Here is an 18351-nt window from a genome sequence, read left to right on the forward strand (position 1 = left end):
TGCTTAGTCACTACTCTTGTCGGTGTTGAAACGTTGTTGAATTGGTTTTGGTTGTTTCTGAGGTAAGAATGAATCTTGTGTGTAAGTTAAGTTAGAGACTAAGAGGCCTTTAACCATGCCAACATGAAGTTCATTCGCTAAATTGCAATCCTTGCGGAGTCAATGTATATTATTGTTACCTTAAGTACCATAATCTACATTGATCTCACATCGCTTAAGCCGAACCTACTCGAACAATTCTATTCGGGGGGGGATAGCTAATTCTTTTTGATAAGTCTCGCCATAGACTTCCAAAAACATTTATGGGGAAACCAAACACCCAATCTCAAGTCGTTCGTCTAAAAGACAACAGACATTTGAACCAAACTATATTTTGCCATGTAAGGCTAACTTAACCCAAGTTAGAAATGGAAAAGTAGTTTGGAAACCTTTTCTATAGGCTTAAACCCCTGTAGTTACCCCTTTTCAGCATGGTCCACCCCTTAACTGGTAGTCGTAGCTGTTCCCAACCATAATAGCTACACACCAGGTGCATATAGTTTAAGGCCTTATGTAAAATCACCTTCATAAGCCCACCTTAAACCACATAATTGCATGACACATTTGAACCAGAACGACACAGGCTGGACGTCGCTGGAGACAACCTTCGCTGGAGGCGACCTGCAATCCTGACGTTGGTCTCCACTCTTCATCCAGTGGCCGCTTCTTCAGTTCAACCCAAGGGTACCCCTCTGTATGCTGATTAATCAACACTTCCAATCGTTGTGGATTTACCATTGTGGATTATATGACTTTTTCCAATGGATTACAGACTCTGTTTTCAAGGGGTTAAAGCATTGCTACAATGGAATTATCGAGACGATGTGGGATTATAATCAACACAATGGAATTACCGAGAACATTGTGGAATTACCTTGACTTTTGTTTTCCTTGCTGGATTACTCTTGACTCTTGTTTCTTTGCTGGATTACATCAAGCTTCAAGGACAATTGACGGCGTAAGTCCATAGTTGGAATTCATCCCCATGGACAGGTGATGATTTCCAAAGGGGGGACTGTAGTGGACTAGGCCCATGTCAAAAACTAAGTCTAAGGTCAAAAATCTTGACCTTAAGAACCTTGTGGGACAGGAACTGTCATTTCATTCATTTGAACTCAGAAATACAGGTTCACCCATCCTGAGACTTTCTTTCTTGAAGATTCAAGTGAAAAGAACACTCTCTTTTTATTATCATTACTATTTTTCAAATGTTGATAATCAAAGTGTCTTAGTTCAAACCATTTTAGAGGTGGCAGTGAACTAATCAATTTTATTAACTGTGTAATGATTTTTATTCTCATGTCAAAGCTGTAACAGAATAATTATGCATTTTCTGATTTCTGCCTTTGAGTGAGCAAGTGTGCGTTTCCAAGGTTGGAGTCAAACGAAAAACAAGTTGTTATGTTAAAACTGTCATGTTTTTAGAATCCTCTCAGACGTAAATAGAGAAGTTTTGGCACCTGTTGCTGAAACAGCGCCAAAACAAAACTCTCTCTGTCTGTGAGAACATTTCTGATCTGTTTCATAACAATTCTCGCTGTCTCTAACCTCTTACGTCACAAAACACACCCCGTCTGGTCGTTTCTGACCAATGAACAAATCCCAAAAGTGAACCGGGAAACAGCTCTTTAAAATGTCAGTACTTCCTGGTCTACTCGGTCTTGGTTCTGTTGAAGTCGGTCTTGGAGTGCTGTTGGAGTTCTGCTGGATACACAGTCCAACCAGTTCTGTGAGAGACGGGATGATCCTGACAACAGAGCTCTTCCGAGTTCCATGGGATTATAACATTTTCCACTGAGGTGAATATGTGTCGAACAGAGCCTCGCCATTACTTCGGACGAGTAACAGCATCCTACTGAGACGCTGAAAGGGTGCGTTAAACGGAATCTCACCTGAGACATCTCCAGGTAAAGGAGCCGATTTCATCACCTAAGTGTACTGTAAGGAAAAGCTGAAGAAAGCCGGAGAGTGTCGATTCTGGTGAACACATTTCACCCCTCACACACCATCTTACTCCCTCTAAACTTCTTTCCATCTTTAAACTTTTCTATCAAGTAGAAATTCTTCCAGATATTTTAGAAATGTCTGTGTAAAATGCTCACCCACATTCATGTGGGTAAAAGATCATAATTGTACAGTTTTCATAACATCGCTGTGGTGAAGCAACGGAAAAATCATGGCCGTATGATTTTTCCTGATTGATTGCTTATGTTGTTATTTTCATAATTTGCCAAATTAATGTAAATGTTTGATGTTAAATTTTGATTCTGTAAATAAATGACCGCATTCATTTTGATGGGTCAAATATAAATGACGTCTCACGTTTGCATTTCCTTAAATTCAATGCACGTTTTATTCAGTCCAGAAAAATGAGGAATCCGTGTTAAATGATGAATCTGAGCATCTGTTCATCTACAACAACATATAAACACAGAACACCGCTGCGGCTGGAGCTGCCAATTCTTTTTTTTTTTTTTTTTTTTTTGGGGGGGGGGGGAGAGAGAGAAGAACCTGTCAATCAATCCAGTAGGCGTGTCAGCAAATGACCAATCGACAAACTCAATTTGTCCGGTCTGTGGAACTGACTGTAGCCGCTCCGGGTGGATGCTTGAGTATGAAGTCTCAACCCTTTGAGCATAGTGCGCAGAGTTTCTGCGACAGGACGTGCGAGTATACTGGAGCCTTTAGTCTAATGGCACAATGGATAGACAAAAACTTTCAACTTAAAAAGGCTGTCCTTTAGGCACAAGAGTGCAGAGGATCCCACACACTGTAGCTAGGAACCTGGAACAAGCCTCCACAAGTGAGACAGCATCGCAGGTGACTAATGCTAATGAATAACATTTAACACTTTTCATTTAATATAAGTTAAAGTGCTATGCATATCATATGGCTGTTACTGAATATGTCACCAGGTCTTAGCAAATAAGCCTAAATAAGAGGGCTATATTCTGACAAAGTATATTAAAAATATCGGTATAAGTTTTAACATATCGCTAAAAATCCAATACTGTGCATCCCTAATTTGAAGGGTGTAAAATGAGCTTAATTAATTTTCTTTAAGAAAGTAAATGGCAGAAAAGGCTAAATATTTCAAAAATCTAAAGTTATACAAATACCTAAAATCATAGCAGGATTGTCCTGAATGAACTGAACGTTTTGATATATGATTTGTTGAAATGGCACAAAAATTGCAGAACGAGAAAGATGCTGAAAAATGTATGGAAGATAAATGGATCACAATAGTGTGAATGCTTCATAAACGTTCGCACAACTAGACACCATAGGAGGAAAATAAAGAATGATGTGTCTGAACCTGCAGTCGATAGGATTCTTGCTCGTCTGTCAATGGCTGTGGTTTAGAGGTGAGCTGCTGTTGGAATATCTGTTCCTGTAAAAACAGGAACTGCATCAAGTTTGTGCACACCACAACACACTAAAGCCTTACTGGTCACCCTTGGAGAGAACTTCCTCACCTCCAGCTCAGCTCTGAGCCGCTTCTCCTGCTCTCTCAGTGCCTCCAGATCCTCCTGCAGCTGATCTCTCTCCTCCCTGAGAGATGTCACTTTGTGCTGCAGCTCCTCCATCTCCTCTGTGTTGGTCTGACTGCTGGCTTCCTTCTCAGACATCAGAGCATCTCTCTCTGCTCGCAGATTCTCAAACTCTTCAGTCAAAGTTCTTACCTGTAAGGTAGTGAGAAAAAAAAAAAAAAGTATTGTTGATTTCACTATGAAATGTTGACACACACACACACACACACACACACACACACACATATATATATGTAACGAAGTCGCTTTCTTGATGTCTAAATTAGATTTCACAAGGTCTTTATACCAAAGTTTACAGTTTTAAGCCAGTTTCAAGAATAATCTACCAACTTTAGCGCTCTTTATTTTTTGCTATGTACCTGTCCTCAACTCTCAACATCTGTTAGAGAACATTCAAGTTATCAGCAGGCACCTAAATAACTTTACTATTTCCACCAGACTGTATGCAAACTGACCATCTCAACATTCTCCTGTAGATCCACTTTGAGCTGGTTTCTTTCTGCTGCGAGAGAAGCTGCAGTAGAAAGCTGCGTCTCCACCTGTTCTGCAGAGCTCTCAGAGCTGCTTGTTTGCAGAGCTGCTTTCTGATCCTGCACAGCCTGCAGCTCTTGAGACAATCTCTGTATCTGATCTCAAAAGGACACATCAGTCAGTGTGGTTGATAACAAATAATGAAGCTTTCTCAAACAACATCATATTTACGTACATCTTCCTCTAATTCACTCTCCTTCTGCTCAGATATTTTCATCAGATCAGAGTTCTTTTGCTTTTGTTCTTGAAGCTCTTGTTGAAGATGTTGTAACAAAACATTTGTCTCTGTGGCCTGAAATAAGAACAAGTTGTGTTTATAAACCCAAAATGGGATGAATGAAAGACTTTAATTTGCAAATCTAGTAATGAATCAAGAAGAAAATAAATACAAATAAGACTGAACTAGGAAAAGTGGGCAGAACAGAACTTTCAAATATATTCTCAAATGAATATTCAGGGCGCTTCCTGAAAGCAGTTTATGTGTATTGAGTGGTTTTGAGATATAAAAATTCTAGGATATTAGGAGATGTGTGTAATGTTACTATGTAGAAATGAAGTACTCAAGTCACCTGGTCCACATGTGTCTGCAGGTTTGTCCTGAGCTCGTCTCCTTCTGCTCTCAGGGATGATATTGTGGAGAGCAGCTTCTTAATCTCCTCTGCATCCCTCTGTTCAGACAGGAGAGCCTCCTTTTCTGTCTGCACACATTCAAGTGCTTCATGCAGCTGCTTCAGCTGTGAAAATGGACAGATCTGAGATTCAGTGTGTAGAGGTGAAACATGGAACTACACCTGCAAAAGTCTACCAACGTCGGCAATCCCCAAACCACGACAGCTCTGATATAAACTGTGAAAGCTCTGAGCTAGAAATGAAAACTCGAATCTTAATCATAGAAAAAAAACGATAATATTAAATTTACCTTCATGTCCCTTTCTTCAAGAAAAGCTACAAGTTGGCTCCTCTCAACCTCGGATCGCTCCAGCTCTGAGTGAAGTGAATGCAGCTGCTGAGTTACATCCTCGCACTGATGCCTCAGCTCGCTCTCCTTCTGAGCAGAAACATCAAAATCTGCTTGAATTCTCTGCATCTCCTCCTTTAATGTTTGCAGGACGTCTCGTAGCTGCTGAGCGTCCTGCTCACACTGAGCTCGACCTGAACGCAGGTCGTCCTTCTGATTTTGGACATTTTGCAGCTCCTCAGTCAGGTCACAAACCTGAAAGAGAAGAATAACAAAATGTTTATGCTCTTAGATACAGAGGACTTTTGTAGCACCATTTTTTTTTCTCCTTTATCTAACCAGGCACAAACACTAAGAACAAATTCTTATTTACAGTGCTGGTTTGTCAGCACCAACATGCACTTGTAGGGTCAAGGGAAGGGAAACAATACGGTTAGATAAAACAATAAAATATAGAAATTAACAAACAAGAAAACCACAAATGATATTAACAACGTTTTGAACCATTTTGACTATGGCTGCATCAGAGGGGTCGACAGGGGAGAGGGCGGGCCCCAGAAACCATCTTATCAAACAATAGGCTATATATTCTTCTCTCAAGGACATATTTTACAGCCTGAGCCTACATATTGTGCAGGTATAAAGCATACATTTGTATACATTTTTTGTGTACATTAATTTTTTTAGTAAAGCTATTTGACAAACTTTTTAATTTTTTTTTATTATTCAATATTTTACTAACAGAATAGTCCAGTAGTGACCTGTTTTTTTGTGCGATTTGTCATGTCAGTCAAATGGTCAATTTTGGAATAAAGAGGTGGATATTTTTTTTTTGTGCAGATTTATCAATTAATGGGGGGGGGATATAGACCAATTAATCGATTATTGGAATATTAATTAGGTGCAGCCCTAAAGTGTTATAGACAATTCTTTATACTGTCTGCAGGCAAACATTGTGACCAGAGCTTCGTGTAACATCTTTGTAAACCAGTTTTCAATACTGCGCCCTTGCAAGTAAAACCAATTTGAAAAATCTTCTTGGATCCTCTAAGTGGCTTATTTGATTAATGAAATGATGAAAGGGTAATTAAATTATCCAACAATTATGTTTCCATATTTACCTGCTTTGTTAAGTTCTCCACCTGAACTGGAAGAGTCTGGAATGAAGCCAGCTTATCCAGCTCAGCTGTGAGAGCTTTCTCTGCTTCACAAGATGCTGCCAGCTCCTTCTCCAGTCTGGCTACAGTTCTTCCAAGTTCCACACTGTCGATCAGATCTGCAGACAAAGACTCATGACTCCCACTTGATTTTAAACACCCAAACGCCTTCAAATCTCATGTCATATTTTAAAAACACACAAAATATAAAATTACTCTGTGGGACTTTGCCGTCTAGCAGAGTGGTGAGCTTTGAGTTTTCATCAAAGACAATATTGAGCTCTTTCTGGAGATCAGTCTCCATCTTTTTGTAGCGAGACTTCTCCGTCTCTAGTTGTGAAAGCAGTCTGTTCATCTCAGCCTCCATCTTCTCTTGCCTGGCAGTCAAGCTCACCTGGAGAAAACACAATACAGATTTAAAAAGCTAGAAAAGATTATCATGAGAAAATATAGTAACATGGAGGAATTTTGTATGAATGAAACCGAGCTGAAACGTGTGACTACAACAAAAATTGAAGGCAAGATTTTCTGCATATACTGAAAAGAAACGTGTTCTTAACCATTTGTTTGCTACATGTTGTAAAAACTCACTGTTAAGATTCAAAACAGTACGATAGATATTTTTGCTTACAATAATGAAATCATATTTTTCTAAAGACTAAGCTATACTGAAATACACGTTCAACACTCCTGAATATTTTCAACAAAAATTTCTAGACTTCTGAGTTTTCAATCTATTTTTGACATTACAAAATAAAGCTTGGACATTAAAAAAAGGAACACAAGCCATATTTTGACTCTAAATAAATATATTGCTAGTTATCTGCCCATAATGTAGCATGATATGTCTGATAACAAGGCATTAGTTCATAAATTGTGTGTGTGTTTTAGAACAGGGCTATTCATCTAAACTGCTCAGGGGGCCACCGTTTCTGAAAGCCAGCAGATCAGGCCAGGGCCAGACATCCACCAATTAGTCATGTAAATAAACCAAGTATTATAATGATATGTTACCTTTCAAATTCGTTTGTCTTATTGAATTGAATCATAAATGCAATAAACAGAACCCAAAAAATAAATAAATTAATTTAAAAAAATGATGAACTCATCGGTGGACTGGACTGAACTGAAGTCATCGGCAGGCCAGAAGTGGCCCATGGGCCACCAGTTGAATAGCCCTGATCTAGAAAGTTTACTTTGAGACAAGACAGATGGATGTGACAAAATACTTTGGACTCGAGTATTTTAACACTTTCGCAGCACTTTACCCCCAAAATAAAAAACAGCACTCTCACTTACTTTCAGCTCCTCCAATGCAATGTTTTCACTCCGAAGAAAGGCCCATTCCTTCTTTGTGTCTCTGCTAACTCCCTCCGCATCATCCAGAGAGCGACGCAGCTTTGCCACTTCTTGCACCAAGTCCTTACCACTCTGCAGACGGAGCACAAAACAATTCAGCCTCACTTTTTCATCAACATTCTTAGCTTTAAAATCAACTTTTTTTACATCCAAATCCACAACCCGCTTGCAGTCCAAACACCAGTAGTAATTCCACCTGCAGCTTCAGCACAAGCCTGAAGGTCAATATTTTCTTATTAAACAAATAAATCTGTGGTTGTTATAAATAATCTTATAAGCATTAAACCCAATTGCTTAGAAAATCAGCAGTACTGTAATTGTGTGAATGCGTGTTAAGCATTCACACTTTATCCTGATGCATGCTCAATAATCCAGGTAGAAAAATCCAAAAAAGTTCAATCTGGTCCTCTGGACATTCAAAAAAACAAAAAACAAAAAACAAAAAAACGTTTCTATATGTTTTTGCTTTGTTTTGTTTTTTTGAATGTCCAGAGGACCAGATTTAACTTTTTTGCATTCACACTTTAGTGATCCAGTTTTCACTTCTAAACTCTTCTGTACGTTTTTCAGCATTTTTCTCGTTCAAAAAGTTTTGCGCTATTTAAACAAATCATAATTCAAAACGTTCAGCTCTTTCAGGACAATCCTGCAATGACTTTTGGTGCTGGTGCAGCTTTAGCTTTTTGAAATATTTAGCCTTTTCAGTCATGTTTTCTCATAGAAAATGAACTGAGCTAATTTTATATCTTTTAAATCTTTAGATCTGTTTATAACCTTTTACTGAAACCTTTCACATTTTGTTCTGGTTTGACTTCTTTCAGCTTCCTTTTGTAAATTCAAATGTTTTTCAGCTAATTTCAGTAGTTTTGTGCTCCTTTCAGATTCTTTCTACTAACTACAACATTTGTATGTTTCTTCTAACTTCTTCCTGCTAATTTAAGTAGGTTATGCTCCTTTCAGATTATTTATGCAAGTTTCATCCTTTTCTGCTATTTAAGTTACTATTTAGCTGTTCTTATGCTAATTTTGTTTAGCTTGTTTCTGACTTTTCAGTTATTTTTCAGCTCATTTTGTTTGTTTTTTTGAATAATTTATGTTATTTTCTTTTTTAGCAATGTTCCTAATTTTCATGCCATTTTATACTTACCATAATTGCCGGTGTGTACAGCGGCTACTTTTCCTCACACTTTGTACCCAGCATTTTATATGCAGGAGCGACTAAATTTTGTATTCCCCCCCCCCCCCCCCCATAATTTTCACAAGTTCTTTTTTTATATATTATTTTGACAGATTTCCTGTCATCTCTCGGTAACTTCAAGCCGATGACTAACATTTTCCTTTGACAAAAGGAACACCATCCCTCTTTGGGGGGCAGGTGTTTTTGACACAGATAGAATGCCCTCATGTACAACACTTGCTCAGGGCTTCATATTCCACCCACTCTGTCATCATGTGACCACAAGTCCAGCCTGAATAACCAATGAGGTAATCCAGGACCATCCCACCAAGATAGACGTGCATTCATTTCTTTAGATCGTTCCCGTGTCGTTCCCATATTTTGCACTTCATGCACAGACCTGTTAATTTGTTCAGCGATTATGGAAAACGCACGGACAATTTCTTGTTATGACGCAGCTTTCAAGTTTTTTTTAAAGATATTTTCAGCTGTTTCTCAACAAGTTCGTCAATATTTCTTTAAGTGATAACAGCAGATAACGACAACAATTTCTACATTCGCCTTATAATCTAGCTGTTTTTGCTACTATTTTTTTTTGCCATATTTTAATTTGTAAAAAAAAAAAAAAAAAAAAGATAAAATCTGTATGCCTCTTTTATGATTGTCTATTGTCGTCATTGTTATCCACTGTTGTCATCACGCTTTGTTAAAATCAGGTCTCTCTTGTAAATGAGTCCTCGAGGCTCAATGGGATTAACCTGTCTAAATAAAGGCTGAATGAATGTTCACACTGCATTTTCACAGGAAATGCAATTTCTCTAGTTGAAGTCAAGTCTTTTTGCACATATATTTATTTTTAGGTAAGCAATCAGTGAGGTTTCTGGAAAGCAAATAGTCTGGGGTAGACCCAACCATTTGAATCATTCAGTAAAATTTCAAAATTACACTTTTTACATACATTATACTGTATTAATGAATGTCAATGTGAGTCTAGTTGTTTTAAAAATAGTCTGTGGTAGGAACAGGTACTGGTGTTTTACCTGCTGTATATATTAAAGCTAAGCTGTCTTTTTAAAGGAAGTATGAGGCTGACTACAGTCAACTCATCCTCCACCGTTATAAAAGTTGGGTTTAATACGTCTTTGTAAACTACAACTGTGTACTTGTAGTCATAAAAAAATCTAAAAAACAAAAAAACGTACGCAAACTTTAATAAAGGGCCATGTAAAACAATAGTAAAAATCCATCAAAAACTAAAAACAATATAAACATACCATTTGCTGAAGTTCGTCTGCAAATTCAGTTTTCTTCTTTAGCTCTTCAGACAAAGTTTGAAGTTTGTTCTGAAGCAAAAAAAAAAAAAAAAGAAAAGAAAAACTTCATAACTATTCACTGTCATTTTCTAGTGAACAAGGAAACTCATTTCAATGCTAGAGCTGTACATTTGGGATAAAATTACAACAGTAACACGACAATATAGTGAAAAATGAGGCATTTGCCATGTTCAAAGATCATCATCTTACCTGCAGTTTCAGGCATTGGTCCTCAGATGATTTGACGGCTGTCTTCAGGCAACTTAATTCATTTTGTAGCTCGTTCTATAAAATTTAATTAAAAGAGAACAGTGTAAAAAATAAAACTACTGGTAGTTAAAGAGCTAAAGACAAATGATGGATAGTTAATTCAAACAAAAATTAAGCATTTGAAATGACAAACACTAGGATTTTCCCTTACATTTTGATAATTATCATAAAAATGTCAGTCCCATTTTAATGATCAAAAATAAAAGCCTAGTGTCATACGAAAGACCAACCTTTAAAAACAAGGGACGTGTTTTGATGCTCTGTGAACTTATCGTTTTTTTACTTTTATCAATTTAGCAATAGATAATTATGTAGAAGCCTGTGGTTGTTTACCATTTTGGTCTGCAGTTTGTTACCAGAAAATATTCACAAAACATGCCTTTGCAAAACAAAATGTGTTAAGCCTTAAAACTCACTTTTTCATACTTGTTTATTCTGTTTAATGTCATTATGTAATCTACCATTACTTGTGTTTGATTTAATTGATATCTATCTTTTATTGTTTTTATCTTTCTTTTTTTTGTTTGGTGACCTTGAATGATATGAAAGGCGCCTTCAAATAAAATGTATTATTTTTATAATTATTATTGTTATTATTATTATAAGCCTAACTGGCATTGGAATGAAAGATAAGAGTTAAAATCACTAAAGCTAAATAATAATAAAAATTGAGTTGGCATAAACGGCTATTTTTTTAAAAGTAGTTTTAGCCAGTAAAAAAAACAAAAAAAACAAACAAACAACATTTGATTAAATTGGCCACAGTCTTTGTCGGGTCCTACTTCTTTGTTTGTTCCAAGCTGAGATCATTCTGATGACCATCTACAGCAGGCAAGACACTGATTACTGATAACTCTTCAAAACCCCACTCAAGAAAATGCATATTTGAAATATCTCTTTAAAGAAAGTCTGAATGCATTTGTATTGTATCAAATGTTTACCTCTCGCTCTTCATAGAAGTTTGCTTCCAGACACTCAAACTCATTCAGTTCCTTTCTCTCCTTTAGCTCCTGTGACAGAGAAGCAATCTCTTGCTTCCACTTCTGAGTCTGCTCTTCAAACGACCCCAGCTCCTGGTTTAGATAGTCTCGCTCAGCAGTGACCTTGTCCTGTAAATAACATATATACTTTTATTTTTTAAATAATTTCAAATACATAAACCAAATATTTCCTTTCCCATTTCATCATGTTGGAACATTTTGACTTTTTGCTGTTGTTGCTAAAATACTTTCTTTAATGGGAACCATGTCCTTTCTACACACAATATTCTAAATAAATAGTTTGATTGAAGTGTTAAAGCAGCAGGATTTCATCATGTATGCCACACGTGGAGAACATGTAGCCCAAGGGTCAAAGTGGCCTTTGGTTAATAAAAGTTTGGTTACCTTCTAATAATTTAGTGAGGTGAAAACAAATAAGAGCAAGAATGCTGTTAATTGTTACCTTCTCTGAAGCCAAAGTTTCACACATCTGAATGATTTCTGCCATTTCCATTGTCATCTAGAAAACAACATCATAATGTGAGCGTTACGTTCCAAAGCTAAAAAGCAGATATGAGGCATGTATTTTAAATTACCCATTTAGATTCAGCCAGGCTTTGTTCAGTTTGGCTGAGTTGTCTTTCCAGGTCTGCTGCCTTCTTGTCAGCCGTTACAGTTTTCTCCATGGCGTCTTCTTTCTGCTGAGCTTCCGTTTGAAGGTGTCTTTCCAGGTCTGCCACAGTCTTTTCCGCCGCCATCATTCTTTCGATAGAGTCCGTTCTCTGCTGAGCTTCTACTTGGAGCTGCAACTGCAGCTCTGCCACTTTACCTTCTAAAGTTTCTGCTTTTTTGTTGGCTTCCTCTTTCTGTTGGACTTCAGCCTCCAGCTGCAACTTCAAGTCGGTCACTTCCTTGGAAAACTGATTTATCGGTTCAGGAGACTCAAAGTCTGTGGAACTAAACAGAACACACAAGATTCAAATGGCTTCAGGGTAAACATTAAAAGATAGGTTTGTTTCTCGTAGTAGTTTGATATCAAGTTGAACGTAGTAACTATACAGACCAAATACACAACATAGAATTGCATCTAAATTAAAGGGTTTGGGGATTAAGTGTCTTTTAAAACAAAAATGTTACATTTTCCTCATTACTCCTCTTGTCTTAAGTCAAGAATAAAGGAATAAGGAGAAAAATGTACCGGTAACGCATTTGTCTTGACTTAAGACATGTCTGTTAAAATATTGAGACATGATGCAATGTTAGCTGTAGTAAAGTAATAGTTCCTATTCTTTGAAGTGGCATTCTGTTTACACATTATGATCAATCAAAAGCTTTGTTAATAAGTGGTCGATGGCAAAACAGTTTAATTCTGACTGACAAGCTATGGGCCAATACAAAAACAAAGTGTTGCATTCTTAAAACAGCCCCAATCTCAAAAAATTAAAGGCGGTTCATGCATAAATTAGTAGCCTCTAAAATCTAAATAACTTAATTTCTTATTACATTAGCTTTTTTAATTTTTGTTGTTGTTGTTGTTGCACAGAATAGTCTTTTTTGCATTTGTAAATAGCAACAGCAGCTATAGAAGTTGTAACTCAACCTGTGCAGCCTGGGAAACTTCCAGCAGGATCACCACATTTATGGAGGAATAAATGTGAAACTGACAGCAGTGGGAAAAAGGTTTACAAAAAGAAGAGTTCACATGAAACACTAATTTTATTTAAGATTAGAGGCGCTTTGAGACATTAGAAACACATTTTCCTATTGAACTAACTGTAAACTCTTCAATCTGGACGGTGTTAAAATTATATTGTGTGGACACACGTGCCTCGTGGATAAAATTAGGAGAATATATCAATATTCTAGGTACTGAAGCTACAAAAATAAATGAAAAAAAAAATTTGATTCAGGGCAAAAATCTCTGCATTGCTGCTCAGTTTGAAATCAGTTCTTAAGGTGAAATCGTGAGTTATAAGCAAACTAACTGGGTAAGTTTTGGATGGCAGAGATTATTCATCTGAATAAGAGCAAAGATCGAGTCTTCAGCAGAAGAAAAAGATGTTTTGTCCAGAAGCCATAAATAAAGTGGCTACTGGTATCTTAGTGTAATCAAATCCTCACAAGAATGAAAACTAACTAACAGTACTGAATACAATATGTAAAAACAAAAGTATTTTTGTTCATTTCCATAACAATGGGTCGGGCTAGAAATCGCAGCTCTACCCTGAATGCAAAAAAATTGAGAACCTCTAGTATAAACATTCAGTTATGACCAAAACTTGTCAACTTGAAATGTTACTCTAGATAAAAGCACAGTAGGTGAAATACTTTCTACACATCCAGTATTTACTGACACGTTTAAACAAAAAAAGAAAACAAAGTTTATAGCAATATTTTCATTAACATTCATGCATGTTGGAATGAGGCTGGAAGCAACGCTGACCAAAATCTGGATGATTTCATTGATACGGACGCCACCACTGCTAAGGATTTTAACTTTAAAGAGACCTTCCTGAATTATTCAACAAGCCACAGTTTTACTAACTGTTCAGAAACTCACCTGTTGCCAAATCTGCGAAAAGTCACAAAGTTCTCACTCGTATCCATTTCATCTGACGGCTCCTCGGGGATCTCCCAGTGAGAATCAGAAAACTCATCACCTGTCAAAACAACACGATTGCGTGCATGGATTTCAATCAAAAATATAAATATCATGAGGACAATATAAGGTTTTGAAATTATTTGTTTTGCTCTTTACCTTCACCTATGTCTGTCAAACAGGAGTTATGTGCTTTCCCCTTCCGACTGAAAGGTTCTCCAAAAGTCAAGTCAGACATCCCATCATCGTCACTTGCAGGCTGATGGGAAAGTCTGGACAGTTTTCCAGCCCACGTCACCCTGCGTTTACGCATCTGATGACAGAACAAAACTCATTAGAACACTGACGGTGCAGAAGACATATGGCAATATTCACTTTATCCCTGCAGTAGTGACCTTTTGAGCAGGAGCTAGGTTTGCACTGGTAACAAGCAGTTGGGTAAGGTTCCTGATCCGGTATTCTTGTTCTCTCTGGAGCTGGTCTTTCTCTTGTAGGAGCTGAGACAGAACCTCCTTTTCTGTCACTGTGGTGTGTGTGACCGAGGTAACCTGTGTGAGATCACAAACGAGTCAGATCGAGAGCTGTGGTGGGAAAAACAGCAAGCAAACAAAAAAGACAAAACCTGACTGAACCAAAAAATAAAAGATTATACTTACCTCCTGAAGTCGTCGCTTTAAATCGACAATTTCATTACGATAACGTTTGAGCAAAGCTCCGTCATCTGACACCTCCGTTACGTGTGGGTCATTCTTCATTTTCTTTGCTGTGCTGGCAAACTAACAGAAAGGATAATTTTCATATTTACCATTTACTTTGATTAGACTTCAGAGTTTGGTTTAAAACAAAGTGACTGATTTACTTTAACCTGACATTATTCAAGTATTGTTACGAAAGAAAGACGGAAAAACGATACAGAGAAATTCAAGAAAAAAAGTGCAACTTTTTGTTCATAAATGATGAAATGAGTGAAATGTCAAAGCACAGTTAGTCAAGTCAAACTTATTTAAAAAGCAGAGTTGGTGTGTGTAGGGGGACAGTTTCTCCAACCTGCAAAGTGCTGAGGGTCTCCTCCAGTGTGAAAGGAGTGATGGCACAGATGATGACAGTTTTAGCATTTCCACCCAGAGAGTTCTGCAGGATGCGAGTCAACTTGCTGTCTCTGTAGTTGGTGAAACCACTAAAGACAACAATGTTCATTTAGGATAATAAAAAAAACATCAGTTGTTTTCCTCTAGGTCCCTGTTGCTGCCTCTTGGTGAGCTCACTGTTGTAAATGAGAATGAATTCTAGAGGGACTAACTTGATAAATGTATTAGGAGGTAAACATGCATGTTTTTGGTATGTGGGAGGAAATCAGAGTACTCAGAGAAAATCAATTCAAAGAAATAAAAATAATTTAACAGAAAATATAAGAATATACTACTCACTATACTGCACTAAATAAACTCCTCATTTGTTGTGACGATGTAATCACTAATGTGAGATAATGTGGTCAGATCTTTCTGTATGACAAAAGCTGACTGAAATTTACAGTAGTCCCTCGATACTTCGTGGTTTGTTCATCGCGCATTCACTCCACTGCGGGTTTTCAAAATAAGACTGTACGTGACACACAATTGGCTGATTGATGGATGAGTCGCACGATGGGCATGGAATTTTTTAATTAAATTAATTAAATTATTTAGCACATGCTGCTCTTTTGTGCAGCCCAGAGCTGCAGAAAAAGCTTCCTCCTGTGCAGCCCTTACTGCAGGATAAACTTCCTGCTGCAGCTGATCTGCTGCAGTGCGGAGAAGTGGGCGTGGCCGAGAGCGTTTGCAGATGGCTGAGAGCAGCGGAGGCACAGAGAGGGAAATCATGACATTCTGTGCTCTTTTCTACTACTTACTACTTGTAGTACAGTTACTACTTCGCAGTTTTTCACTCATTGCGGGGCTTCAGGGTACGGATCCCCACGATAAACGAGGGACTACTGTACTTTGATTAACGGGGAGAATTGGGCTAGCAACCTTTTTGAATAGAAGAATATGTACCATAATTAAGAGCAAGAATCACAAGTTATGGAAAGAAAACTTAAGTGTCTTGAATATCTATAATCTACGGTACTTACTTCTGGTTTTCATCGGTTAGCTTCTTGATCACCTGACCAAGTGTGAAAAGACTGCGATTTATATTGCAACCTTCTTTGAAGCGTGCGCCTAGGATAACAAAAAAAGTGCAGTTGCATTCACTGAATAGACTCCAAAGCCTCACAAAAAAAGATTAATCATATCATCTGGACAGTTTCTTTTTCACACAACACTTCTGAGCTGGGTTTAAGGCAGTAGAGAACCAGAGGAGAGGATTGTCAGCAGCTCTGAGTGGAGCACTACAAGCCACCCAGTATCCATAACTGGCTCAGAGGCATAACAGATGGGTCAACTTTAACCCTTCATTCTGCCTCAGCAATAATGAAATAAAATGGCATTCCAGGCTTTGTAGTGTACTTTAAATAAAATTCCATCACATTTACCGTTAAGTCAAGCTTGTATTGCAGCTTTAAAAAACTGTATATCATTTCAGTTTACCTTCAGCTCCTGTTTGACTCGCTCTCTCTGACCCAGCTAGATCCACTAAATTCTAGACGACAAACATCAGGGGTCATTTTTTTTACAAAGCAAACGATCATATGGACGTGAAATAGGAGGTACAGTAGACGCAAAGTAAAAAAAGTCCAGTAACTTACTAAATGAGACACAATAATGGCTCCATCAGTGTTGTCTCCTGATGCTGGGTCACCTCTTTCCCGACTTTCTATGATCTAATAATAGTAAAAATAATTAATTTAAAAAAAAAAAAGTTTGAAATAAGAGAACTACCCAAATCTCTAATGAAGATGAAAATGGTGGCACGCTTACCATCCGAAATATGGCATGTGAGCGACTGCTTCGCTGATTCATCTTTGTCTTTGCGTATTGACGGCTTTCTAGAAAGGTAAGTTATGAAGAAAACAAAGAGGATGTGACTTAGTCAGCAGCTACTGCTATAAAACATTTGTTTTCATGAACAATATCAAATCCTACTTTCTCCTTTCCTGATCCAGGCGAGAACTTGTGACGTAGATGTGACCAGCTCCTCCGTCAGATCAGCCACATAGATGTTTTTCTGCACACAAAACAGCAAAGCACGGTTCACACACTCAACGAGATTTGATGAAACAAAAGAAATCGGCACATTTTAGTGAGCAACTCATTCACAATCTCCATTTGTTGGAGATGGATCCAACAAATGACTGACAACCTGAAATCATCTGGTGAAGTTCTTATTCTCCATGTGGACAGCCTCAACTTTTAAACTAAACCTAGAACCTCATATTTAAGAAGATCCATACCACAAACAGCAAATGTCACTTACGTTGATCGTTTCTCTAACTTCCAGAGGTTTTCTCTTCCAGCTGTCAACAAGCAGATCAGTCACAGTTTCATTGTAGATCTCCATGTAAGACACTCTGAGAAGGAACTCCTTATTTGGAAACTTGAAATAAAAAAAATAAAATAAAAAAAGAGCTATTGTTTAGAAATGTATAAGTGTGTAGTATATTCCAGTATGTTTCAAATAAGCTCAACTATCCTTACAGATTTAATAGTTTTAAAGACATCTTCCACAGCCATAGGAATGACTCCGGGGTTATGGTCACTGCCCATCATAGTGAAGGTCTTTCCAGATGAAGTCTGTCCATAGGCAAATACAGTCCCTTCCAAGCAAACAGACACAAAAAAGCAGCTAAAGTTAGTGGCATACACAAATAACAAATTTCCATAAATCCTCTTTTCATCACACATACCATTATATCCTCCAACCGTGGAAACAACCAGAGGGTTTCCAACAGCCTGGTAAAGCTGACTGGTTGTCTCTTCAGCTGTGAACACCCGGTCTGTAACAAAAAAACAAAGTGTAAAATACACTTCAGTTACCAGTACTAAAGTGAGCATATCAAATGGATCACAAAACATTTTAAAAAGTCGATGAGTGCTGCAAAGCATACCAAAACTAAAACTCTTGTTGGAGCTTCCATCATCAACCTGATGAATTGACTTTTTATCAGCTTTCCAAAACAGCTGAGGCTCTGTGTTCTCCAATGCAGTCAATTCTTCCCTGGTTAAAATAAATAAATAAAAGAATGTTAAAATGCAGTGCTTGTTTGTAACATCACTCCCACAAAAATATACCAGTAATAGTTCCATTGTGCTTTAAAGACCTTACAGTAGAATTGCAAAATAAAACATTACCACCACAAGCGGTTTTCCACTAGTTTGCACAATTGTGTTGAAAGATAAATTTGAGTAATTATAAAGTCACCTTAATGCTTTGCTGAATTTGCACACATCATTTTGACAAAAAGAAAGAGAAGAACTTTATTGATCCTGCAGGAAATTGT

The 18351-nt window shown here is 37.5% G+C and overlaps 1 protein-coding gene across 1 annotated transcript in view; it reads right to left on the bottom strand.

Moving 5' to 3' along the window:
• cenpe (centromere protein E) overlaps nt 1–18351 on the bottom strand; it is a 53835-nt gene that overhangs the window by 33846 nt on the left and 1638 nt on the right. The window contains 28 exon segments of the mRNA XM_037677819.1: nt 3356–3430; nt 3516–3722; nt 4046–4216; nt 4297–4413; nt 4691–4855; nt 5041–5334; nt 6201–6355; nt 6453–6630; nt 7536–7667; nt 10047–10115; nt 10296–10370; nt 11297–11464; nt 11799–11855; nt 11932–12292; nt 13896–13995; nt 14094–14247; nt 14330–14482; nt 14591–14710; nt 14982–15111; nt 16045–16132; nt 16502–16553; nt 16660–16734; nt 16832–16899; nt 16997–17078; nt 17328–17447; nt 17549–17667; nt 17758–17847; nt 17959–18068. Of these exon segments, the coding sequence (XP_037533747.1) occupies nt 3356–3430; nt 3516–3722; nt 4046–4216; nt 4297–4413; nt 4691–4855; nt 5041–5334; nt 6201–6355; nt 6453–6630; nt 7536–7667; nt 10047–10115; nt 10296–10370; nt 11297–11464; nt 11799–11855; nt 11932–12292; nt 13896–13995; nt 14094–14247; nt 14330–14482; nt 14591–14710; nt 14982–15111; nt 16045–16132; nt 16502–16553; nt 16660–16734; nt 16832–16899; nt 16997–17078; nt 17328–17447; nt 17549–17667; nt 17758–17847; nt 17959–18068 (3685 nt within the window).

Source organism: Nematolebias whitei, chromosome 6 (genome assembly GCF_014905685.2).
Source record: "Nematolebias whitei isolate Nwh7 chromosome 6, NemWhi1, whole genome shotgun sequence".
Taxonomy (NCBI): Eukaryota; Metazoa; Chordata; class Actinopteri; order Cyprinodontiformes; family Rivulidae; genus Nematolebias; species Nematolebias whitei.